The sequence below is a fragment of the Falco cherrug genome, chromosome 1 (genome assembly GCF_023634085.1).
Source record: "Falco cherrug isolate bFalChe1 chromosome 1, bFalChe1.pri, whole genome shotgun sequence".
NCBI classification, from domain to species: domain Eukaryota; kingdom Metazoa; phylum Chordata; class Aves; order Falconiformes; family Falconidae; genus Falco; species Falco cherrug.
This window is the reverse complement of record NC_073697.1, coordinates 81,510,812-81,536,378: the sequence shown is the minus strand read 5'-3', so window position 1 is coordinate 81,536,378 and position 25,567 is coordinate 81,510,812. Positions and strand designations below refer to the sequence as shown.

Below are 25,567 nucleotides of genomic sequence, written 5' to 3'. Positions count from 1 at the left end.
GCCCTGTTACATGGGCTGGTTTCCAGGAGGCGGCGGGGCATCTGCCTGCTGGTGGAAATTAATGAATTAATTCCTTATTGAATTCCTCCTGAATTCCTGGAGGCGGTGGTGGATGGACTGGGTGGGTGCTTACCTGCCAACCAGGGTCAATCCACCACAGTCCCTTAGTAACAACTTGAAAACAATGGACAATGTCAAATTTACTAAAGCAAATATTTCTAATCACTAAAACTGAAAATGCTTGACATTTCTTTTTAGCTTTCCTTGATCTGTAATGCTGCTGCAATCTAACCTGACGATTTAAATGCTGGTCTGTGTCTACGCTACTTTTGCTAGTTGAGCTCCTTGGGAAAGGTAGCAGAAAGCCATCACAGCTCTTTTCCGCAGGGAGGGTTTTGAAGTAAAAAAAAACCCTTCACAACAGTGTTGTTTCAATGCCTAACACAGGAATTGTATAATAATTAGATTACAGTATGATAGTTTGTACTATGGATAATTCAATTACCTCTTTAGTGCCAGCTACTTGATCAGGGGATAAGTTACATTTTCTGTTTATACTGTTGTTTCATATAGGAGCATATTTAACTCCCGGAAAGCTACATATGCCTATGGAGGAAACATTAGCCTTTTACTACACTATTTATTCAAAATTGACAAATCTGTTCTTCATGTGAAAAGTTACCATGGAGGAACAGTTAATATTATTGTGCCATACAGCAGTTACTACCTTGGTTCTTGAGACCAAATCGTAACAGCCTTTCTGATATTTAACAAAGTAAAAGGGGAATTCCAGTCCATAATTTAGCTGCAAGTTTTGCTTATTTTGATCATTGTTGCTAAAACTATTCAGTGTGGTTTTTAAACAAAGCAATACTCAGGGTGTTTTGTCTGACTGAGAATTAAGCTAGTAGCTCTTTGTGATTGTCAGTGAGATATATTTCAAATGAGCATTAAAATGTGTGAAAAATTGTTCAAACTAAGACCTTTTCAAAACTGCTGTTGCTGTGATCCACACAGTTCCTGCTCTTGGTGACATTGGGGACGCATCAGGCAGGACAGAGGTTTGCCTGCTCTGCCGCAACTGAACAGTAATCAAGCATTTGAAAAGCGATCAGCCATTTGAAAAGTGACCAGCCATTTGAATAAAGGTCCACGTGTCCATGAGGAGGCAAACATCTCATTTCCCACTTTGTTTTGGAATGTAAGCTGTTTGCCACCGGTTTGATGTTAAATGAGTAACTTTTCAACAGTTATATTGTCTTTCCAAAGACAATAGGTGAGAAAGAAAGACACGGTGAGTGCTAGTGCTAGGTACAGCTGAGGGTTTTAATTGAATGTAAGGAATTGCTGAAGCTGTGGTAAGGCCATCAGTCTGTTTGCACCCAACCCAGCAGCGCAGGCACCCCAGACCCGCGCAGGTGTGCCCCGTTCCCCGGGGTAAGGCACGCAGCCTGGCCCGAGCCCACGGACGGCTCTGCCACCGCAATGGTCACCGGCCGAACGCGAGCAGGTTTACAGGGCTTAGCGCCGGGACGTCACCTCCTGGCAGTGAAAAGCGACTTCGGCAGCGCTTCCCGGGTTCCCACGGGCACAGCCCCAGCCTCAGCCTGGACAGCAATGTCACCGGCGGGGACCGACAGCCCTCCGGGCCGTGGGCTTGCAGGCGAGACCCTGCTGCCCGAGCCCTGGGCGTGGGGCTGGTGGCACTGGCAGCGGCAGACGCCGGGCGGGCGCGGGGCCCAGGCTGCGCCGCGGCTCCGCGGGGGCGCGTTACGTCACGCCGCCACAGCGGGTGCCCAACAGCCCCGCGCGTAAACGGGGCGGCTCATCGGTCCGGCATCACGCAAGGTCCTTAACGTGGGTGCGGCCTGGGGCGGCTGCTGAGCCCCCGGCGCGGGGGCGGGGCGGGGGCGGGGCGGGGGCGGGGCGGGGGCGGGGCGGGGGCGGGGCGGGGGCGGGGCGGGGGCCGGGCGGGGCGGGGCGGGGGCGGGGCGGGGCGGGGGCCGGGCGGGGCGGGGGCCGGGCGGGGCGGGGCGGGGGCGGGGCCGGGCGGGGGCCGGGCGGGGCGGGGGCGGGGCGGGGCGGGGGCCGGGCGGGGCGGGGCGGGGGCCGCTGGAGGCTGGGGAAGGTGAGAAGCGTTTCAGCCCAGCGGGCAGAAGCTGCTTTTACACAGCGCTGGTTGCCGTTGTGTTGCCATTTCGCCTCTGTTTCTTTCGTGGTGTTTTTGTTCCCGGTCTTCGGTTGCATTCAAGCAGAGGAGGTGCGATTCGGTTTTTCTCTTTTTGGGGGAAACTAAATTCTGTGCAGTTAGCTGAAGGGAGCTGCGAGGTGCTAGTCTGAGAAGGACGCACACGGGCGGGGCTGCCGAGCTGTTTCTGACCGCCAGATAACACTCTTGGAAAGTTTCAGTATTTCAGGTTAACAGCTGGGTATGCAACACTTACTAATCTTCCTGATATTACAGGCGTTTTCTTCTTTTACACACTGTAGTTTTGCATATTTCTTTAGAGGTGTAGTACTTTTTCTGTTTTATTCCTAATTTACCTTTTCCCTAATTTATCTTAATAAGAAATTCACTTTATTTGGATACACAAGACAGGCATACTTGCTTGTTCCCCTAAGGGGATTTAGCCTGACACTTCAGGTAAAAACAAAACAACAAAAAAGCGCACGTGCTGTTGTAATGTCTATATCTATTTCTGTTAGCCAGCCACTGACAAATACTGACAGAAAATTTCAATCAAATTCTAAGAAGGTTGAAATCCTTACAGAACTTCCAGGCCCCCTACACAGGAGGGGGCGCTTCGGTGTTTTTGCAGGGTGTGTGGGTGTGTGTGGGTGTCAGGCAGGGAAGAATAGAGGAGACAACAATACAAGACACAGCCAAAAATTGTTTGTATACACAGGCAAAGTAAACTGTTGTATGAAGTACCCCAGATTACGTGGCTGATGCGGAAAGAAAACCATAGCATAGCAAAGTAATGATCAGCCACGTGTGTGATTTACGATCGCTCCTACTTTTGAGAGCTTCATGTTCTAGTTAGTGGCATGAAAGATTATTTAAGTTGAAGATACCCTGGAATCGTTAAGGTTCAGTCACAGAATAGTGAGAGAAGTGAATAAACATGGGGGCATGCATTTATATTTTTGTCACTTTAATAATTTGTAAGAAATACATAACTGCCTGTATAGAATTTACAGAAGATGTGCATTAAAACTACTTTGCATGCAAATCCATGAACATGACCATAAGTGAGATTTCTTTACACACCACCACCCTGCCCCAGATGACTGTATTCCAGAGGTATCTTCAGAAAAATGTATGGAATAGAAATTCCTAGTAATGTGTCCAAAAGTTTGGCTAAGCTGGTTAGTTTGGAATGCAGATCATGTAGTAGCCGGCTGTTAAAACTGTATTGCCCAATAGAACACAGGCTCATGCAACAGCCATTCAACCAAAGCTGCTACCGTTTAAAACCAAGGCATGTGCTGTGGTAAGCCACTCTAATGACATATTTAGAGACTATTTGGTAACATGAGTTCAAAAACCTCTATTTCTTTAGTTTCTTAAGGTATGTGCTGATAGTTACGCAGGGGAACTTTATTACCGTGTTACATTGACAAAACATAAATAATTTTTATTTACTCTCAAATAAGCCACCCTTTTCCATAAATATTGTACCATGCCTAAAATATTCCTAACCACAATAAAAAAAAATAAAAAATGCTACATTACTGAAGAATTTCATGTTCTAAGAGTGCTGGATAATGAGTAATGCAAACTTAGTGTCATGTTCAGTGTAATTACAAGCTGTTCTTGCTAGTGATAACAAAATTTGTCGAAGAACTGCTGTTAAAATACTACAACTTTTTTTTAAAAAAAAAAGTCTAGAGCTTTAGTATTTATGGGAAGATCCTGTTCATTCTGGGGTCATGCACAGCGTTAATGCCCTACCAGTGTTAATGGTTAGGTGGTAATCAATCTTTTTTTTTTTTTTTTTCCCCTCTTACTTCTTTTAATGAAATGAACCCTTACAAACATTAGTCTTGGTTGGGCCTTTCATAGTTACTATGTTGAATCAAATTGCAGCTGCAGAGTTGAAATTGTCATTTACAGAATTGTTTTAAATAAAAGGGGATGGGGAGGGAATGGGACTCCTGACCCCAGAAATCAGCATCAGTTGTTTGTACACAAGATATCGACGTACTGTGCTGTCTCGAAAAATAGCTGCAACTGTTTTTTAGAGGGCATATAGATAATGCTGCAAGTTATGACAGAAGCCATGAACGCAAATTATTCTGTTAAGGAAATAAATGAAAGAAAAACTCTTGAGTTTATGGGAGAGGGCTCAACATGCAGAAAACCTGTGTGTGTTTCAGCATAGGGCCAACTGGAGAATGTGGTGATTCATACACTCATGAATTTCCAGTTTCCATGCGCAACTTTTCTTTGAACTGATTAAAGGAAAAATTATATACACCTGTGAGCCGTTTGCATGTTAAAAAATCCACTTAATTCCCAAGTGTAAGTGATGCCATTGTGACCTAAAACTTGCTTGACTCTGGGTGCTGTTAAACTGACTTTTAGGTAGGAAACTTGTGTGAGGAAACCTAACTGACAGCTTGAAACTGTGTTTATTAAGATTTGTCTTAAAGGAGAAGCCAAAACAATTTCACTTTCTTAATTTTTTTTAGAAATAGTCTTTCTTTTTGTTTGTTATTTCATTTTATGTCTGTTTAGACATAAATATTTAAGTTTCAAGAGAATCTGAAAAACCTGTATGACTGCTTTGGCTGTCTGAGGCATAATACATTTTTAATGATATTTCTTAAAGTGTATTTTTTTAAAACTTAAGGCTATGATAACTTGAATGTTTCCTGACTTACTTTCAAATTGAACAAAGTACGTTTGATTTCCCATAGTATATAGACCCTCTCAGAATGCATGGGTATGACACTTTTTTTTGCTGAAAATTCAGAGTGGGTAGCTAATATGGGTACGTATTTTCCTATTGTTGCATTGTGGCACTTGACAAATGCAGACTTACATATCATCACATAAGCAATACCAATGTAATTGCTGGAATAAGATTAGCATTCATGGGTGGATTATTTGTCATATTGATTTACTTGCTCTCAGTCTGTTAATATTGAATATGCTAAGTTGTTTATCTTCTCTATGAATTATGTCCAGATACAGGAATCTAAGTTAATCCTGGAGTAGTTTACATTCTAAATCTAAATGCTTTAGATAGGTGAACAGCCTTCAGAAAAACTTGGTGTGTTTTTTTGGTTTATAACTTGGAGGGAGATGGTGGTGATGGCCATCTGAATGGGTGCTGCAACCTGAGCAGTTTTGTCGCAGAAGACTTACCTGTCCTGGCATTAAAAATCCAAACCCCCAAACCCCTTCCATTATAACTCTAGCAAAAGTATACCTCCATTAATAACAATTCCAGGAAGGAAAAATAATAATGGCGATTTCCTGAGAGTCAGTGGAATAGTCAGGTGTTTCATGAACGAGCTGCAAGCCACAGCCCAAATGGGTTTAAAAGATGGTTTCTTGTTTGATAATAACAAGATTCCTGTAGCTTTATACCTAAACAGGAAACAGCTGTCTTCCAAGATGAAAACTTTTGCTACCTAAAGGAACTACCTTTATTGGAAACTAAAAATAAAATGATTTGCCAAATATAGTGATTCTTGCAAGTAGGGCTGGGACAGTGAAAAGCAGCAGAAGTTGGTTTTGCTTAAGGAGTAGTTCATACACTGAGTTTTCATTCTTCCTACCATGGCACAGACAGGAAGATCCGTGCAACTCGATGAAAAGCCTGTTAGGTAAGAGTCCTGAATACCCTGCAGTACCCCTGCCAGACCTCGCTCAGGTCTGTCTAACCAAACATACTGGGTCAGACTGGTAATGAAGCTGTGCTTTACTTGCCTTTATCAATGAAACCTTCTTATGATTACAAAAGTTCTTTGTATATCGGATTTTTACAGCTGTATTTTTAAAGGCTTATTTGGCAATGAGCTAAGGGGATAAATTTGTGTAAACAGAAAGGTTACTGTCAATGTTGTATCATCATATTAGGTCAAATGTTTTGCATTTTTTTCAGCTCTGACAACAAAATGCAAGTGCTTTTTATCCGTAGCTTGTAAATCACCCCTTACTAAGGCTATTCAAAATGTCCGGTATCTCCTTTGTTTCACTGGCTTATTCCTCTGTGAATTAGAAGTCTGATTGTCCCAATATTTCATTAATAATTCCTGAGAAATGTAAAGAGGAATCAAATCCATGCCATTACAGAGAACCTTGTTTTCTATTGGTAGTCTTAAAATTCCTAGATCTGTGTCACTACCTTATTTAAAAAAAAATAATAATTAACTGCTTAAAAAAACCTGCCTAAAAAAAAATTATTCTGAAGGCATTAAAAATAGCTGAACTTAAGGCAAAGACTGTATCTGAAGAAAGAGTCAAGCCTCTGTTGAGGTCAATGGGAATATCACTGTCCGCTTCAGTAGAAGGAGTTTTGTGTGCAGTGATGTATGCAAATGTATGTATTGGTTTGGAATAGTTAATGGTGTAAAATGGAGACATTTATAAAACATTTCATAACAAAGCAATACAGTTTTTCATTAGGGCAAAAAGCTTGTTTGTTTGTTGATGTACGTGACTGGTATACACTGACATATACCGATATTATAAATATCGATAAATATTATGCAAGTCATTCTCCCTCATCTGAAACTAGCTATTTTGCATTCAGGCATCAGATTCAATTATAGTACTAAAATGAAGTCCCAAGTGAAATCTTGAATCAGTGTCTACTTTCACAGCAATACACAGCACAGTGTATTGTTGAGACACCTCTCAATAATTTGGGGCAGTTGTCAGGTTGAGATCTTTATCTTCCAATTCAGAAAGCAGAAATAGTAATGATTTATGGACCTTGGTCTCAAACTGCAACAGTTCCATCACTTCAGAGAAGTTCTGCAATTTTGTAATGTGTGTACGTGACCTGTGCTATGAAGTACTCTGGGACATTGCAAGACTTTATTTGAGGTAGCGGTAGTAGAAGGAAATTTGATTTACATTCATTTATGTCAGTTAATGTCTGTTGCTTGTATATAGTGGTGATACGTTGGCACAGGAGTAATACTGGAAATTTTTAATGTGGAATTTGGTTTGCCCATTTCAAGTCAGTTTGGTACATGAGGAGTTAAACTCGCCATCAGCCTGGTCTATACTGTTTCATGCAAGTGTATAAAAATCCCTGTAGTGTAGTTATATCAGATATGCAACATCCGAGGTGAATACATAGTCCTCTCAACTTTGTTGTCAAAGTGTTATAAAATAATACAGCAAAACCATTCGTCATTAGAGCCAAATTTCATGGTTGCATACTTCGTGTAGTACATTTGTCTGCAGAAAATCTGTGCTGTATGAGAAAGTAGAGTCAAAGCACTGTTGTCTTAGGTCTAATAGACCTGTAGGCTTAGGAAGAAAAAGTGGTAAGAATTTGCTTCTGCCACTAGAAGTGATAAACAAATTCTTAGTGGCTAGGAGCAATGTGTGACAAACTATGGTCTTGACATGTTAGCTTTTCACCTTGCAGTGTAATACAAAAAAATTATGCGTTGCCATTTGTTTGTTCGTACGGTTTTTTTATGGGGCAGCCAAGTGTCATTCAGCTAGGCTGTGAGGATAAGGGAAGTATTGCAAGGAGTTAGAAAACTAGGTGTGTATAGTATTTGGAGATCAAATTCTTATTTGTTCTGGAGATTAGGAGTGTACAGCAAGAGAATCAAATGGAGTGACTGTGAAGGGCAGTGTCTGTTCCCACGTTTGGAGACATTTTAGTATTTTTATACTTATTTTTGGACACAATTATGGTATCAGAACACCTATGTAATTGAAGTTTTGGTAATTGCAATTGACAATTCTGGGGTTTTTTTCTTGCCATACCCTTTTCCTCACCCAGAAGTGACTACATAGTTCTGTGGCAGCCAAGATGGAAACTGAGGATATACTAAGGAACTACTGTGGTGCACTTCCGTTTTTACCTAGAGAACTGCTGCTGATCACAGTACTTACTTGTGCTGCTGCCACCACGTAAAATAAGATAGAGAGTAGACGGATGGCTCTGGTAGTCTAATGTAGGCAATCCATTGCCATGTTCTAGGAGCAGAAGAAGGTGTGAGTTGTGGGCAGTAGAAACTCCTTTAACTCTACTGCAGCCCTCTTAAAGCTCTGTTTGTTATCCAGATCCCGTTTATCTAACTGAATTACCACCAGAGGCTCATCTGACTCCTTCTAGACACCATTCACTTGATCTATCAGTCCTGCTGTTCCACCCTGCTCTATTCCCCGAAGCATCATTGTCTTGCCACCACAGATGGTTGGGGCTTTATTTCTTCTTCATGTTGGTTAAGAGCCTTGACACAGCTCTAGTTATTCTTGCATACCAGTCTTGATGTGTGAATGTCTATTTTATCTGCCTGTCCATCTTTGAGGAGTATCTGGATGATGCTTTTAGTCATATGGTTTACTTGTAGGTAGTCCTGCGAGGAGCAGGGCATTCGGCTTGATGATCCTTATGGGTCCTTTCCAACTTGAGATACTCTATGATCTAAATTCTAGAGAATACATTGTTCTTTTGCATGCAATAGCGTAGCAATTTTAAGGCAAGAAACTTCAATCTACATTTAAGAAGACATGATTTATTAGTATTTTTTTTAATGAAGAGTAAATCTAGTATTGTTACTAGATGTTGCTCTTAATTACAATTAATCTGACACATGACAATGACTAAAAGTATACCTAGTCATGATAACAAGATTAAATTGGTTTAATTTCAGGCTGACCTATGTTAAGCATGTCAAGGATGCAACAAAGGATATATTCTCACTTTGTTTACATAATGCAATCCTTTTTGTGTCTTGCATGCAATTAAACACAATGTAAGTAATATCTCAAAGCTAGCTTTTTTATTTTTTTATTTTATAGGGTATATGGGTCAAGATGGTCATTTCGAATCATGCGAAAACAAGTACTGCGGTCTTGGTAGGCACTGCGTTGTGAATGGGGAGACTGGCCAAGCTGAGTGTCTGTGTATGGAGCACTGCAAGCCACATTACAAGCCTGTGTGCGGTTCCGATGGAGAATTCTATGAAAACCATTGCGAAGTGCACAGGGCTGCCTGTCTGAAAAAGCAAAAGGTCACCATTGTACACAATGAAGATTGCTTCTTCAAAGGTAAGTGCACCTCAACAATATCTAGAATATTTCTATTAGGTATGTGTTTTCACACAGTTCAATTAAAGCTTTATAGAGGCTAGGCAGAGTGTGCAGTGAATAAATGACTCAAAAAGTTAAGTATCTCACTCCAGAAATATCTTATGGCTTGGTTGTGTGGTTGTTTTTTATTTTTTTAAATTTTTTTATTATTACTACTTTTACTTAGTGCTCTGGGCAATCACCTGTTTTTAACCTGAATAAACCAGTTCTCTTGGAAATTAATCCATGGCATCTTACAAATGTGGCTGTTGACCTCATTCATCTGAATGTACTTACAGACCCAAAGGATATTAATCTCTGTTTTAGAAAAAACAATTTAGGATTTCAGAGGGGTTTTGTAAGCCTGCAGAACCTGTGCTTATGTTTGGTGTTGAAGTTGATAGACCAGCAGCTTGTTTAATGGCTAAATGGACCTTCCTTGCTTTGAATTTGGACAATGAAGAGGTTTACCTGCATATTTACCAAAACATGCAAGTTTAGCTACTTTAGCTGAGAGATAGACTATATGTTAAGCATCTTATACTGAAGATGTCAACAAGTGCAACTTGCTCTTTTTTTCTGTAATTTGAGCACACCTTGCAGGTTTCTGGAACCCTGCCAATACAGACCTTGATTAATCATGTTTATGAGTACTTTGATGGATTTGCAGCAGCATGATTTTCCTGGTTTAAGCAGGCAGATGGCTTTTGGGAGGGGACAGGAAATGTTTTTAAATAAGGCCATTTTTAATGAGTCTACCTAGGGGTTAAAGTAAATCACATTGTTTTGGAAGACTGTCCTGTTTTTGTTAACATTACTATATGTTGTGGATATAGTTGCCTTCGTAATAATAGCATCTAGTGACTAGTACCACAGAGAGAAGTCTACTAAAATATTTCTGTTAAATGAAATTCACCTTGTAGGGAACATTCATTTAAATTACAATATTCCACTTATACTTTAATCAGAATTTTCAAGATTCTGTACTTTTTTTGTTCAAATGAAGGAAATTTTAGTATTTTCAAAGCTGAATTTTTCACTAAATTTATGGTTGAGGAATTGTCCTTTAAATGGAAAACTAGGCTTTATATTACCAAATCCAAACATCCCATGTCACGCACAAATATCAGTATCTTCATTATTATGAAAAGGTTTTAGTAGAACAATCGAATATTGGGAGTGGGCAGGGGGAATCAACCAGAAATTATCTTTTCTCATGAACTTAATTAAAGAAAAAAATATAATGCTTGCACAGGTGGGCTTTATAGAACTGTTTCTTGCTGAGTAAATGGGGTGACTGCTGAGGTGAAGTGACTTTCCTCCATTACCTCCTTCAACAGACATGCTAAGTCAGCAACTTCATCAAAACACGTTAAGGGGCAGGGGTTCATAGACTGAAGGGGTATGTGTGGAAATCTTATAATGGGAAATATTCTTGTAAGTAACAGTGAAAGTTTAAATTTGCTCAACACTAAATGTGGACACTGTATAGAAGTTATGTGTCACCGCAATACATGTCATGGTTTTTGGAGGTAGTGGAAAATTAGTTGATTTTAGGAGTATTAGCATGGGGTTTGTAGGGAATGGTTTGTGCAATAACAGCAAAATGTGCATGCTTCTGTCTTGTGTCTTAACAATCACAATCTCTTTTTAAAAAAACTTTTGATGTAGTACTCTGACAGAGCAAATGACAGTAACAAACACGAAAATGTTTAAATTCATGGGGCTAATTTCAGTTCTTCAGTGTGCTATATACAATACAAATAAATTCAGAACATGTTTGAAAAATTATAGTGGTTCTTTTTTGAAGGGGGGGAAATTTAGTGAGATACTTAATGAAATGGAAAGTGAGACAGTACTTTAGCTAGAAATATCCAAATACTGCCTAAAGTTTTATTAATTCATATTTATGTTTTAAATTTACCACATCAGTTTCATCTGTCTTGTAGTGGTCAATGGAATTACTGAATGGTGTTCAACTTGAGATACCTAGTTTAGGTGCTGGATTAAAAAGTAGGTTTCTCCTTTAGCCAGTGACCATCTTCAGAAAAGGACAAGGGTATCCAAGTGACTTTCTCTGAGTTTCCTTGTGAAAACTGTTACTTATCAAGACACTCAAGTCATCTCATTCGGGCACTATAACTAGATGCCTGCAGATAGTGTGAAATATTTAATTTTATTGCTTCTTTGTCATCTTATGTTGACTTCAGCAGTGTTAGCTCTCCCCAGTCCCACTTGTTTATTTTCCTTTATTTGGTATATATGGGCCTTACCAATCTCAATTTCTGCCTCCAGCTTCAGCTCATTCATTGCTGTAGTGCAGCACAGTGACATTAAAGCTTTGTAGCCATTCATGGCTGTTGAATGTCCCTCAACATTCACTATGTAGATATGGTGAAGGAGCCAGAAGATTTCAAACTATTTTTATGGGATTCCTTCCTTTTACAAAACACTTCTGAGCTAGCCACTAGTACATTGCCTTCAGCAGGGTTGAAGTCCTAGCAGTTAGCAGGTCAAAAATATTAAAAAACTAATAGGAAAAAGACCCCTCAACAGTAGGACTCCTAGCTAGAGAATCAATATCCCCATCAATATCCATGGTGTCAGAAGTACCTGGCCTCCTTGTTAGTTTGTTCTTGTTAGTTTGGCTGGCATCCTCTAGCACCAATGATCTCAGTTCAACGAGCTGCTTCTGACATCAGAAGAAATCAAAAAGGATCTTATGTTCAGAAAACAAATATTCTGAGCATTTTGTTTAGTCTTTCACAGAATTCTTTAATAAAGGCTAATGTGAACTGGGGCAGGTAAGAGGGGAAAGAGTGTCAGTATGCCTACAAGATGCTGTTACATGATATTGTAGTCCCTGACAACAATGACTATATGTGTGATGATTGCAATGAAATATCTTTGCTTTCTGGTTTATTGCTAATTGGTTTATTTTCAGATCAAACAACTGTGAATTTGGTCACTTTATCTTTTTTTTTTTTTTTTTTCCTGTTCTAAGTTTCATAATTATCTCTAACAAGACTATGCTTTGGGTGTTTTGGGTTTCAGTTCCACATACTGGTTTGATTCCCCCCTTCCCCCTCCTTCTTGAGGGGAAATATTTCGTCATGAATAAGTTTTAAGTTTTAAACAGCTTGGGTGCTAAGCTCAAGATCAGAGAAGCTGTGAAATACACATTATTTAAAGGAGTAAGCTTACCAAGAAAACGATTTAGTATTCTGTATCTGGAGAATGAAATTTCATAATCAAATGTTCTGTATACCTGATTAACATTACAATAGCAGATAAGTAGCTATAATTATTTAAATAATACATCTTGTAACAGAATGATTTATAGTTGATCTCAAACATCATGAGTTCTTCTTAATGGTTTGAAAATTACCCTTTTAAATGCTACATGATGAGTGAAGTTAAAGGGCTGACTCACTAAATGAAAGAGATCTTTGGTTTATATGTTGAAGCTCCATTAACACCACTGAGAAATCAGTGTCTTCCCTAAGCTGTGCATGAAACAACAGACAAAAACCATCACATTCTTCAAAGAGTCTTGTCTAAACCATTTGATAAATGCATTTTAAAGTAGTGAAAGCTACCTATGTCAAAACTGTTCTCTCCTGATATGCTGTTTTTCTAAAACTAAAACTGCAGATTCTTGTCCCTTACCTGCCTTTTATGTAGATTATTTGCCACTAAATCTGTTAGCTAGATTTTTATTTTTCTTTTATGCCCAGATTCATTGGACTCCTTCCTTTTTCATTGTCACTTGCTGTCTTTATTGCCTCACACTGATTCTCATACATTTTTCTCAAATACATGTGGAACAAAAGCATAAAAGAGTAGTTGAAGTAGAAAGTTCTGAGTATCTCTTTGTCTTTCACTGATGATTGAGGCTGTTAAAAAAATTGTGCATTTGTGACATGGATCAAGATAATTTCTTTTTCTCCACTCTTGTAATTTTTCTATCATTGCTTATTGGCAAGTCATGATGTCTTACATCAGACACTGAATGATTTTTTTCCGAATGGCTTGGTTAGATGTTGACGGTGACCCTCTGAGTTCCTTAATAAACTGTCTCAGTTTCTTCTGGTATAGAGGAAAAATGTATTCTGCAGAGAAGCTAATTGCTTTCAGATCCATAGAAAAGGGGATTATATTAGAAGCATTTCCATACCTGTTGAGTCCTCTGTTTCCTGCCTGTGAAGCCCAGTGTCCTATGACTGGATGTTGGTGAGTGCAAGTTCCACAAACACATTCAGAGGTGCTCTCAGGCCTTAACTGTCTAAAAATGTTTTACAATATTTAAGATTATGCTAAGAATCTAAGGAACTCTCTGTCTAAGAGTGACCTCAGATTATTTTTTCAACTGCTGGGAGAGCGAAGGAACGGGGAAGTGAACAGCTGGCTAGCTGCTACTTTACTTAGCCTTGGTGGTTATCATATTTGTGGCTTTATTAGTTTTTAAATCCTTAACAGAATATAGCAGAAAGTAAGAGAAAAGAGAAAGCAAAGGAAAGGAAATAATGGAGTGAAGCTAAGGAACAAGTATATCAAGGAGGAAAGAGAGATGGCTGAGTGCCAGCATGGTGAGTTCAGTGGTGGGAGAAGAAGAAACACGGATGATAAAAGAAAGGAAATACTAGTGACAAAAATCAGTTCAAAGCTTAGATTATTCATTAAATCTGATATCGACAGTGTGCATTGAGAAGTCTGATATGCTGATGCCATTCTGAGTTGGCACGGATTTTGCTGGTTTGCTGACCACGGTTCTTTGGCCAGGTGGCCTCTGCGTGCTCTCAGCTTCCAGTGCCCAGACTGTTCTCCAGCCCTGCACTTTGTGTGTCAGAGCAGCTGATTGTTTTGTGTCAGAAAAGAAAGCTGACCGTCTGGCTCACTCTATGCTTGAAACTATTGTGTGACCCCTTCCTGGCTGTCACTAGCCGTAGCTTTAAGAAACCCCACAGGGTTCAGATGGACTAAATTGCTTTGCTTTGTGAAGGGGCACGGTGAATGCCTGTGTGCTGAATGTGGAAGGCTGGAGGCATTATTCTTCTTTGGTTTCTTAAAAGTTCATTTGAACTGTGTGAGACAATGTACTGAATGGTGAATGCCCCACATGGGATGTCAGATAAGCTTCAGTTACATTTTCATTTTTGTGTTGCCTTCAATTACTTAATTTTCCTAAATTTAGGCTGGGAAATCTAAATAAGAGACTAAAAACTTCCCCAAGACAAACTTATTCTTTTATTTATTTTATATTTTTTGCACCCTGAGCTGCTTCTACATTTTACATTAAATGTATTTCTATACAGTGATGCTCTCAATCATTATGACAAACAGCAATTTACTCGGAATCCTCAGGAAAGTAACACATGCTCCTATCTATTATGACTTTTATAGAATATTTCTGGAGTAAAGGTTATTTAATGTGTAAGCTTTTGACTTATAAGTAGCTTCCATAGCATCATTATGATATTAATGTTATTTTACTTCTATTTCTATTTTCGTCTCATTTCTCATTTGGTGGATCTTTTAGTCTGTTAAAGTCTGTGAGCTTCAGATTTCTTACTGCTGTTGCTGAAATCGGTAGATTTCTGAAGACTGCTGTGGTGTTTGCTTTTCCGTTTGTTCCCAGAAGAGAAAGTAGAAACTTAGGTAGGCAAGTTTGCTGCAGATACTAAGTTGTTCAGGGCAGTGAGAGTAAGAGCTGACTACGAGCAAATTCAGAAGGGGTGTGGGCAAACTGGGGAAAGTTCAGAAGACATCAACAAGAATGCTCAGAAGTACTAAATGGCTTCCAAGGGATATGAAGGAGTCTTACAAAATCATCAGGGCATGCTGAAGATGGGTGTGAGTAGATTGCCATGTACTCCAATAAAAAAACTAAAATATATCAAATAAAGCAGCAGGAAGAGGTTCAAAACAAGCTTTGGTGTTAGTTTTGTGCGCAGGCAGATCTCGTGAGTAAAAGCAACACAGGATTTCACAAGCAGACTTTGCAAATACTAGGGAAAAGGCTGTAGGATTTTTCTTCTGAAAGGAGGCAGAGGGAAGTGAGTGAACTAAATCCTAACAGTAGCCTGCAGAAAAGATCTAGAATACTGCTCTTGCCTCACCAGTGACTGCAACAGGATTAGTTCAGTCATTCTTTTCTTTTTTTTTTTTTTTTTTTTTTATGTGATTTGTACCCTAGGTGAGTGTGGTCTTAGTCTGGTTCCTGAAATATTGACATACTCATTTAGAAGCACTGACACAGACTTAATCTTATTTGATGTTCATATACTTCAAAAGCAAGCATATAAGTCTCTGTCATCACTTTCTCTTCAGGAAATATTTCCTCTGGTCTTAAATATAAAACTTGGAACTCTCATTATTTAATGTTGATCATTAGCCAGTCTTTGAAAAGAAATTTAGGATATGTTAATCTGAATGATGTTCTGGTGCAGTGTTTTCATTGCAAAATAACTTCTTTTCGAAGATGTCTTTGCGTGTTTCTCCAGCTATCAGTTGGCTTCTCTGATGTTCTCAAACACATCATTGTTACACTCTTTTCGAAAGCTTGAATTTCTGCAGATAGCATACACCCTTAAGGATGCTGCTGATAAACTGTCAAGCTTCATCTATCACTCCAGATGTATGTTCAGCATAAACTGGATTATGAAAAGAATTATGAAAAACCTTTCAGAACTATCAGAAGACTAAAAAGTAAGACAGACTCTGCTTGGTCTTTAAACATGTTTGAAAGAACATAGGAATTATTTGATTTATATTAGGAATTCAGCCCACAATCTACATATGTTCACTTTAATGCAACACTTACGATTTAAGATAAATTTCTCAAGTATGAATTCATGCAGGGATTGAATATGTTTTTAACTATTAATATTAGTAATTGCATATTCATAGAGTGGTAAAAATCACTGTTAATGGCAGGTATATATTCTGCTTCTTTCAGCATTTTGTTGGAAAGTCATGCTCTAACCAATGGAAAACTGGTTCTTTTTATTGCCTGTTGAAACCATGACCCAAATTTTAGCACAGTTCCCCTAGTCTCCTGTCCCGATGTGATTCATCTTCTTGAGTTGCATTACTCATGAGATTTGAAAGACTGTTGTTGTTTTTCATCAAACAATCTGTGCAAGATTTGCCACAAACATCTTAAATTGCCCACAATTATCTCAAATTGCCTGAACTAACAGAGATGCAAGGCCTGTGTATGTAATATGTGCCATTGAATCTTCAGAGTGAAGCTGAGTGCAAGATATTTATGAGAACATACATATAACATGCTTAATCTAAAACCTAAATATTCAACATACCCCGCATTTGTTGCTGTTGGTGATATTGTACCGCTTCGCAACTAAAGCCTAGAACTCTACTCTCCTTTCTCCTTTGATTTAAATTCATGTTTCTAAAATGCAGGATGGGACAGTAACAAGTCTCAAACACGTTATAAATCTAGGATGTTTTTTGACTTGTTAAAGACATACTGCAAAGACGTTTTCAGTAGCTGGAGTAGTCCCAGTCTTTGTATATTTATTCCTTCAACACTGGAATGAATGTATTAAAGAAACTCTAACCTATTATGTATTCTGCATTCATATAGTGATGAGGAATTAGTGTTCTCTAGTTAATCTCTGTACAAAACTTAATGAAGTTTAAAATTGCTTGTCGGGGCATCACTGCTGTTTGTTACCACACAAAGATATGGGTCTGTGGACATCACAGATGTTTCACTGGTAGAAGAATTTGAATTTTAAAACTTTTTCTGCTACCAGTAAGGATGTTGAATCTGTTCAAAGAAGCTGCATTTATACTGAAAGCTGCATTCTAAAGTCTCTGTCAGTATCACTGAATCGGAGAAGCAACATTTTGAATGTAGATGTGATTATGCGGGTTGTCTGTTTTCTTCGTATACGTGGCAACTTAGTGCCTATTAGTGATAATATACTTTATAGGCTGTATGAGCTTCAGGAATTGGAATGAAACTACATTTAGTGGTTTTGGGTTTGGTGTTTTTTTTTTCCCCACCCTTCTCCAGGTAAATGAGAAAGAGTGCTTAAGGGGAGAAAAACGAAACGGTTTTAGTGATTTTGGGCTTCAAATAGAGATACTGTGTTTGCATGAGTGGTTTTCCAAAAGCTGGTAATGCCTACATATTTGCCAAACATAGTGCAAGAGTTCTTCCAAGTCAGAATACCTGGGTAATACTTACTAGAAAAAGAAAGAACCTTGAAATCTTTTTCATCAGATATGCATATATTGTTCATTCTTGGTCTAAATTAAGCTGCTCTTGGACATTATGTTTTTTATGTATTGAATGAAGTGCCTCACTCACCTTTTACTGTAACAAATACAGCGTAAAGTTGGCAGTTCAATTTGCATTTGGTTAAATAGTGCAAGAGTAGTTATTTTTAAGTGTTTTTTATAGAAGCAGATGATATGCAGCTATCTGTTTTATCATTCCTTTCACAGACGGGACCATGATCAGAGAGGGACCGTGTAGTATAGGACTGATATGATGAGGCCATACCTGGGGTCCTGTAACCAGTTCTGGCCTCCCAAGTACAAGGGAGACAAGAGTGTACTGGAGGGAGTTCAGTGAGGGGCCCCAAGATGATTAAGGGGATGGAACACCTCTTCTGTGAGGGAAGGCAAGGACTGATCAGCCTGGAGAAGAAAAGGCTCAGGGGGATCTCATCAGTGAATATAAATGTCTGAAGGGAGGATACCAAGAGGGTGAAGCCAGGCTCCATCAGTGGTGCTCAGTGGGAGGACCAGAGGCAGTGGGCACAAACTGAAACACAGGAGGAACATTGGGAAACTTTTTTATTTACTGTGAGTGTGACCAGGCACTAGCACAGGTTGCCCAGAGATGTTGTGGAGGTCTTCCTCCTTGGAGATACTCAACGCCTGACAGGTCATGGTCCTGGGCAACCATCTCCAGGTGGCCCTTCTTGGGCAGGGGGGTTGTGCCAGGTGACGGCTGAAGGTCCCTTTCAACATCAACCATTCTGTGATTCTGTGGATAAGTGTCTCTGAGAAACACGCTTACCTGTGCATCTTCGGCCTGGTTTTGAAGGGGCAGAAAGTAGTGTGCAGTGCTCTGCCTTAGCCAGTAATTTCCAGTACTGTGCCATGAGAACTGCAGAGAACAGAGGAAGAGAAACAGAAGTAGACTTCTGGCCAAGTGTGATCAGTGGAGAAGTAGCCTTAAAGACCTACTAGTGTCCTCCTTTCTAACCTGGTAACTTGAGCTTCCCTGTTGCTGCTGGGACAGATCTTCTTTGCTCTTCCCCTGCTAATTCAGTAGTCATAAAAAGATTAATGCCTTGCTAGGAGTACAAGGATTGCACAACTATGGGTCAAATAATCTCTGCATTGTCAATTTCTGTGCTCATATGACCTGTAGAAAAAGTTTTTGGAAAGGCAAAATAGACACCACACAACTTTATATGACATTCTAAAATAAATATCGGTATAGTCTCATATTGAGAATACTGAACGTGCTCAGAAATGGAAAAACAACAGGGAAGGCAACAGTGGTCCATTATGTAGCCACACAATGACGGCATGTACTCCAAACTTAAACATTCTTGCTGTCAATTGTAATTCTCAAATTATTTTCATTAATCAGGTTATTTTTAAATATCAATATTTGGGCATTATGGGGTAGTAAAAATTGTTACACAACTAATCAAACTAAATTTAAACTTTTGTCATAAATGTATAGTAAACATAGCAAGTCTTATCTTTAGGCAGATATTTGAGTTGAGTTTTTTTGTTTAGAGTATCAACAAATCATTAAACTAATGCACATTGATTTGTCTAATGCAAACTTTAAAAAGTTTTAATTAAAATCATGTCAGAATTATCATTAGGTCTTTTGGGAAATTTGTCTGATAGAACATATTGTTGGCTTTTAAAAAATCATTAGCAGTTGGGTACAAATACAAGGCATTGGCATAATAGTTGTAATTCAAGTCGGTATACCAACTGAAAAAAGTGATAGCTTCTTCGACAAACACTGGAGAGAATTAGACATGCAAAAATGAGCCTACATTTCCAATTTCAGTAGCTAATAATTGGTGGGGAAAGTACAGCTACAGTGGTAAAACCCATAAGTTACAAGCTGCCTCTGGTGGTTTGCTGTTTACTCTCCCTTAACATTGGATAGTAGAAATATTTATGGGTTCACAGTAAACAGAAAGTAGGAAAGTAGCATTGTCTTTTCAGCATTATTTTAATGTGTAGTGCCTTAGAGGAACCTGAGAAATGGGATATGATTCAGAGCGTCTTAATCTACATAGGTAGCATTACCTGTTTTAGGCAAAATTAAATTTCTGTAAATATTGTAGGTTTTTTCATACTTTCTGGAATCTACTGGAAAGTGCAGAATATAAGTAATGAGAGGCAAGAACTGGATACGTGCAACTTCAAATTCTTAGTAGATCACTACCTAGATAACTTCCAATTTTTGGCTTTGTTTCATCTCCGTTTTGTGACTAGAACACATTATGTTACAAAGATGACTTCCTTCAGCCTCCATCCATGCTTAAGATGACAGCTATCAGATTTTTTTGTTATTTCCCCCACCCCCACCTCCCAGCCCCCACCCCCACCTCCCAGCCCCCACCCCCCTCGAAGTTATGGTATGGGCAAACGTGAGAAGTGACCAAAAAATAATTGTCTACAGGCAGTTTCTAACAGAAGGAGACTTGGGGTGGTATACTCTGTTAATTGTATCATAGCTAGGTAAATAAAATAACTAAGGTAGCATGGTTTTGATATATTCAAATTATTGCCAGGATTTGGCAGTTTTTATATACTAAATGCATTACCTTAGTTTTAAAAAATCAGGTAGTTACACCACTGTAGCAGAAAGCATTGCCAGCAAAAGACAATGATCTGAGGCTTGGCAGAGACCTGTAATAAGTGGAGTGATCCAGTGACAGCATTTTGTTTATTTGTTATGGAATTGTTGATGCCTTTATTTTTACTATTTTATTATTACTTTACTAGTACTCCCTTTAACATAAACTACAATTTAAATAAAGCATATGATCAAATTAAGGGAGAGATTTTGTCCTGAGATAAAACAGACTTGGCTCATATTGAAATTTATATGGAATGGACCAAAGAATCCTCCAGCTGAAACTGATTTAAGATGGTTAATTTTAGGAATGCAAAATAGTTAATTTTTGCCTCAGTGTGATCTAGTTCTCTTTGTTTCACTCTTTATCTCTGTTTGACTCTTCCTTTTGCTGTCACTGAAATTATAGAGCTTTGCTACTGGTATTGAAAATATATATTAATATTTATAAAATTTATATTATTTGAAGTTTTTACTTTTCATGTAGAAACTAGATTGCTTGGGAAAAAAGTTATTTGAGATTATAAAATGTTTCTACTATCACTGGCTGTAGCAAATGGACTCTTCCTGATACTCAAGCATAGAGTAAATTAAATTTGATAAACTGGGCAATGAAATCTAATTAGGTTCCTTAGTTTTCTCTTTATCTGTAATGGTAATGTGGATTTAATTTAAATTTGTTGAAAGCAAACAACAGAAATAAAGGAAAACAAATTACAGAAAAAACAGGGTGGACTGTAGCTCCCCCTCCAAAAAAAAATAAAAAAAAAAAATGCTCAAGTAAAATGATACAAAAGTTCCACTTGCTAAGAATGATGGTTTGTATTTTTGCATTGGCTTTGGGTGCAATTAAATCCTGAACTATATTCTGCCAGAAAAGTTTGTCTCCCTCAGGGCTGGAACAGATGGTGGATTTTTTTTTTTCTTTCCACCATTTAGAGACCAAGACTGCTGAATCTCTAGAAGAAAAAGTGGTTTTGCCAAAGAAAGCTGCTGAAGTTGGCCTTAAAGCAGTAGAGCTCTCAGCTGTATTCTCAATGGGGTTATTACAGAGACTCCCAGTAAACATGCAGTGTATTGAGGCTTTGCTTTTAGCAGTGTTTTAATACAGATTTGATATCTAATGATGATAGTTGTACAGAACAGAAAAAGTGCTACTGACTAACAAAAATTGCAAGTTTTCATTTCTTATAAAATAAGATACTTCACTGTGCAAAGAAGAAGCTATGAATTCAGCATCCCAGTTAATCACTTGAAAAAATTAAAGGATACCGGTCTGAATACGCAGAGACTCTTAACCGAACTGTTAAGAATATGGAATTTACTTGTGCTTATGATTAATCCCACCTGGAAAATGAGAAAAAAGCTCTCCTGGAATCTAGTAAAATGGCAAGTCTTGTATATCAGTTAAAAAATATCTGAAAGTGAGAAAAATATCTTTGCAGTGTTAAATACTAATTATGGTCAAGAAGTTGTTTCATTAGTGCTCCTAAATTTAAGACAACTACTGAATGGATCCTTTCTTTGTTATTTTCCTATTCCAGCTTCCCTTTGGTAAAGGTCCTTGCCATTCAAGTGAAACATAAAGACTTTTATTGGTCCCTAATGATGCAAACTATAGTTGTATGATCATCATTCTAGAATATGAGGTCTGTGTGCTCTTATATTTGCTGTCATTTTGTCACAATTGTAGAAGCATCTTTTAAGTGTATTTGCTTAAGCAGATGGTGAATGGCCACACTGGGAATATATCCATCTCTTTTACTGTATGATGAAGTTTTAAAACGGACATTTTAGCTATGGTGGTTAGAAAAACATACTTTTGTAATAAACCTGGTAGGAAAAATAAAACCTCTAAAAGATTTTAAAATCTCTAATAAAGCTGAATATATGAAATCAGTGTATATTAGATACACAAGGATAAGTGACATGCTATATATAAGAATGCTAATGCTTTCTTTAATCTTCACAATATTTTTAAATTAAGGTTTATTTTAAAGAAATTAGAAATCATGTGTTTCAGACTTTTGTATTAAAAAAATAATCTAAGTGCGAAGGATCATGGGGGGTGGGGGGAGGGGGAGGACGGGACCAACCCTTCTACTTGGTATGGAGGTTTCTCTGACATCATTTGAATGAGCTCAAGGCCAGAATCAAGCCTTCCTACCAAGTCTGATGAAGATTAGGTTCATTGAAGTTAGTTACTTGAAGAATAAATGGTATATTGCAAGCATAAAAGATGTATAAAAGGAGTCCAAAAGAGGAAATTCTGGATTAAATTTTTAAATAAATAAGCCTTGAAAAGAAGTACAGATAACTGGAAAATGCTGTTTTATTGAGGCTGTGCTGTTTGTACCATTGTGATGGTTTTCTTCTTATGCAAAATGCAATCAGGTTGTTGCTCCGAAGCCTGCTTTTAGATCCTTGTCTCAGGCCAAGTTTAAGTCTTCAGCTGCCCACTTGTCTTGTTTGCTAATTTTAGTATTCAAATAGAAGGTACAGAACAACAGTAAGGAATAGCAGTAAGGGGAGAAACACTGAAGATTCTAAATAGTTCTTCAGAGGCCTCGTGGTTCAAGCACTAATGTTAAAGGTGAGAAGAAACATGACAAAGTTTTTGTTTCAAACTGTCAAAAACGAAGCTGTAGCCTTGGTTTTTCATAAAGCTGGTTAATACCCTGCTGCAGTTGTTCTAGCGATATGTTAGGTCCCTGGACCGTTTCCAGAGGTGCTGGGTTTGTCTAACATCAGAACAAAATTGAATACTCAATCTTCGAAGTATTTTTCTGCATAGGAAAGTTAATTTTAGGCAGTTCATGGACAAGGAGTAGCAGGGAGCTGACAGTGAGGGTCATAAGGTCATGTATTGTAGAGTGCCTGTATGCTGACCTGGGGCTTTTCCTGTTGGTGTGCCCTAGGATCACCATCCTGAACCATGTAGGAACACATCCTGATTTCTCCCTTATCTGCTTAACGTGTTCCACAGAAATTAAGGATTGGGGAAAAGCACACAAGTTAGTTTACTTCAGTGTTGTCCTGAAATTGTCTCAGGATTTTCCTGAAATGTAAATTCAGACCCAGAAGGAAGGAAGCGCTCCCAGTTCTACTCTTCTAGACAGTGGGTGTAGTCCCACAGTGAGGAGGTGCAGCGGTCTGTGACACTGCCTGCCTCTGGAGGGGTGATGGTTCAGTAAGCATCACAGCTGCTGGCGGTTCCTCACTTACAATGGATACGACTAACCTACTCTCTGTTTTAGAAACTGACTTCACAGTTTAAGTAATTTTTAAAAAAATATTCTTGTATGACCCGTTTAAAGTGTTAAAAATTTAAAAGTGGTCAGAAAATTCTGATGCTTTGAAAATATAGTTAACTTGCTTTGTTTATATGCAGTGTTTGTAGAGAATATGTACTAGAACAAAAACAAAAAAAGGGATCAGATGGAACTTGTATTACTTTCCCTGTGCTGCTTGTGGGATTCTTGCGGGGTGGTAGTGGGTTTTGTTCCTTTCATTTTTGGGGGGTTTTTTGGGTTTTTTTTTGGTTAGGTTTTTTTTTTTTTTTTTTTTTTTTTTTTTGCCTGTGCTTAATTCTGTTTGTATTAGGCTAGGAAAGAACTCTGGAAATAATTTAAAAAAAATATGCATTTCCTGTTTCTAGACAGTGGGAAGTCTTAATAGACCAAATATAGAAAGACATTAATAGGTCAAGTCTTGAGTTAGCAGTTAATGCGGAGACCCTGGAGCTCAACTGAAATACATAGTAATATTTTTTGTTATTTTTTGTAATTGATAGATAAATGACCATATGTCTGTGCACAGTATGCATTGCTATTAGAGTTGTCCTGATAGCCTCTTTGTAACGCCAACTTGTACATCCACATATAACTTCAATATCAGTTAAAAAATCTCCTACTTCTCCCCCAAAAATAGTGTTTAAAGAAAAAAATAATAAAATCATTGCTTCATTTTATGGGTTGTTTTACTCTATTTGCAAATATTAGCGGTAGTGGTGACAGTAATGACGCTTTAAAGTCTCATGGGGCCTGCTTGTGCATCATAATATTCCTGTTTCATACCATGAACAATCTGTGGATAGGGCCAGTCCATGGTGAGCATATTGCATACTTCTTTCTGGAAGATGAAAATTTGATTATGCTGACTAAAAAGGGTTGTTTCCCTGAACAATGCTGTTACTTAGATGATCAAAGGATTGGGACTCTAGGATGCCTTGTGGATGCATTTTTCAGTCTACATCTACTAAGATTATTTTCCTGAGTTGTATACAAATGCTTTACAAAACATTCTGGACTTTGAAGTGAAAGGAAGTTTTGAACTGAAAAGTGAATGGTGGCACAGATAGATTTATAATTTTGTACTTGTTAAATTTCATACAGTGCTTTACTCCTATTTTGACAAAGAGAATGGGACTCTGAAATGATAACTTGGTAACACAAAAAATTTATACTGAGTTCACCTGATGAATGGTTTAAAGTTTGCAGTATTTAAATGCTCTCTTATAATGCATAATTTAAGGACTTGCACTTTCAGTGCAGAAGGCCGAATGGGGTATTGTTATTTCTAAAAGCCAGAAGAGAAATCAAAGCATTAAGGATCTTAATTCTCTGTCTCTTGTAAGAGAAAGTGAATGTACGTAAGATTACAAGTAAAGGTTAAATACCTTCATTTCAATATGTAACCCTTTTTATTTGTTTATGGGGAAGAGGAGACTCACTTCACAAGAAGTTGAAAGTAAATTTCTGGTAATGTGCAAATAAAAATTAACAGAAATATTTGCTGAAAATTCTTTCATTGTTACTTTGAAAAATTGTATTTTGAAACAATTACTTTAAAGATTGTAATACTGGCAAAAAACAGGTGGACAGGACTTTTCTTTGTATGGAGCTGAATAGACACAATACTGTAAAGCCAGGGTGATAAATACATAGAGCCCGCATTGTAAGGCCTTAATGTATCTCCAGAAATGGCATCTGCTTAAACTTATTTACAATATTTACTTACACGCAAGTCCAAAAAAATGAAAGATTGTTCACAAAAGAATCTCCAAGTAAAAGCTAAATATTTAGAGTCGAGAGATCCATCTTTTCACTAAACAAAAACTGATACTATGCAGGTGATAGTGCAGCCACAATTTGGACCAATCAAAAAAGGAATTTTGTAAAGTTAGAAAAATGTTTCTGTGGAAAGAGAGTAGAAAGTATTAATAACTTACCTTTTCTCCTCTAAGCTAAGCAGTTTTACCTTTTGCTTTGCAGTACACTACTGTGTTGCCTGGTGATTGGGAGTGTTGTTGTGTGTAATTTATTGATTTTTTTCTTAGGTACCAAATGACTTGCAACAATTTTTACTTTTATTGCCTTTGCCTTTTTTTTTTTTTTTTTTTTTAGAAATAAAAG

The 25,567-nt window shown here is 38.1% G+C and overlaps 1 protein-coding gene across 4 annotated transcripts in view; it reads left to right on the top strand.

Moving 5' to 3' along the window:
• FSTL5 (follistatin like 5) overlaps positions 1 to 25,567 on the top strand; it is a 322,952-nt gene that overhangs the window by 87,620 nt on the left and 209,765 nt on the right. For all 4 annotated transcript variants that reach the window (XM_055696639.1, XM_055696626.1, XM_055696630.1 and 1 more), the window contains exon 4: positions 9,008 to 9,256. In XM_055696639.1, coding sequence (XP_055552614.1) covers positions 9,008 to 9,256 — 249 coding nt within the window. The remainder of the gene's footprint in view (positions 1 to 9,007; positions 9,257 to 25,567) is intronic.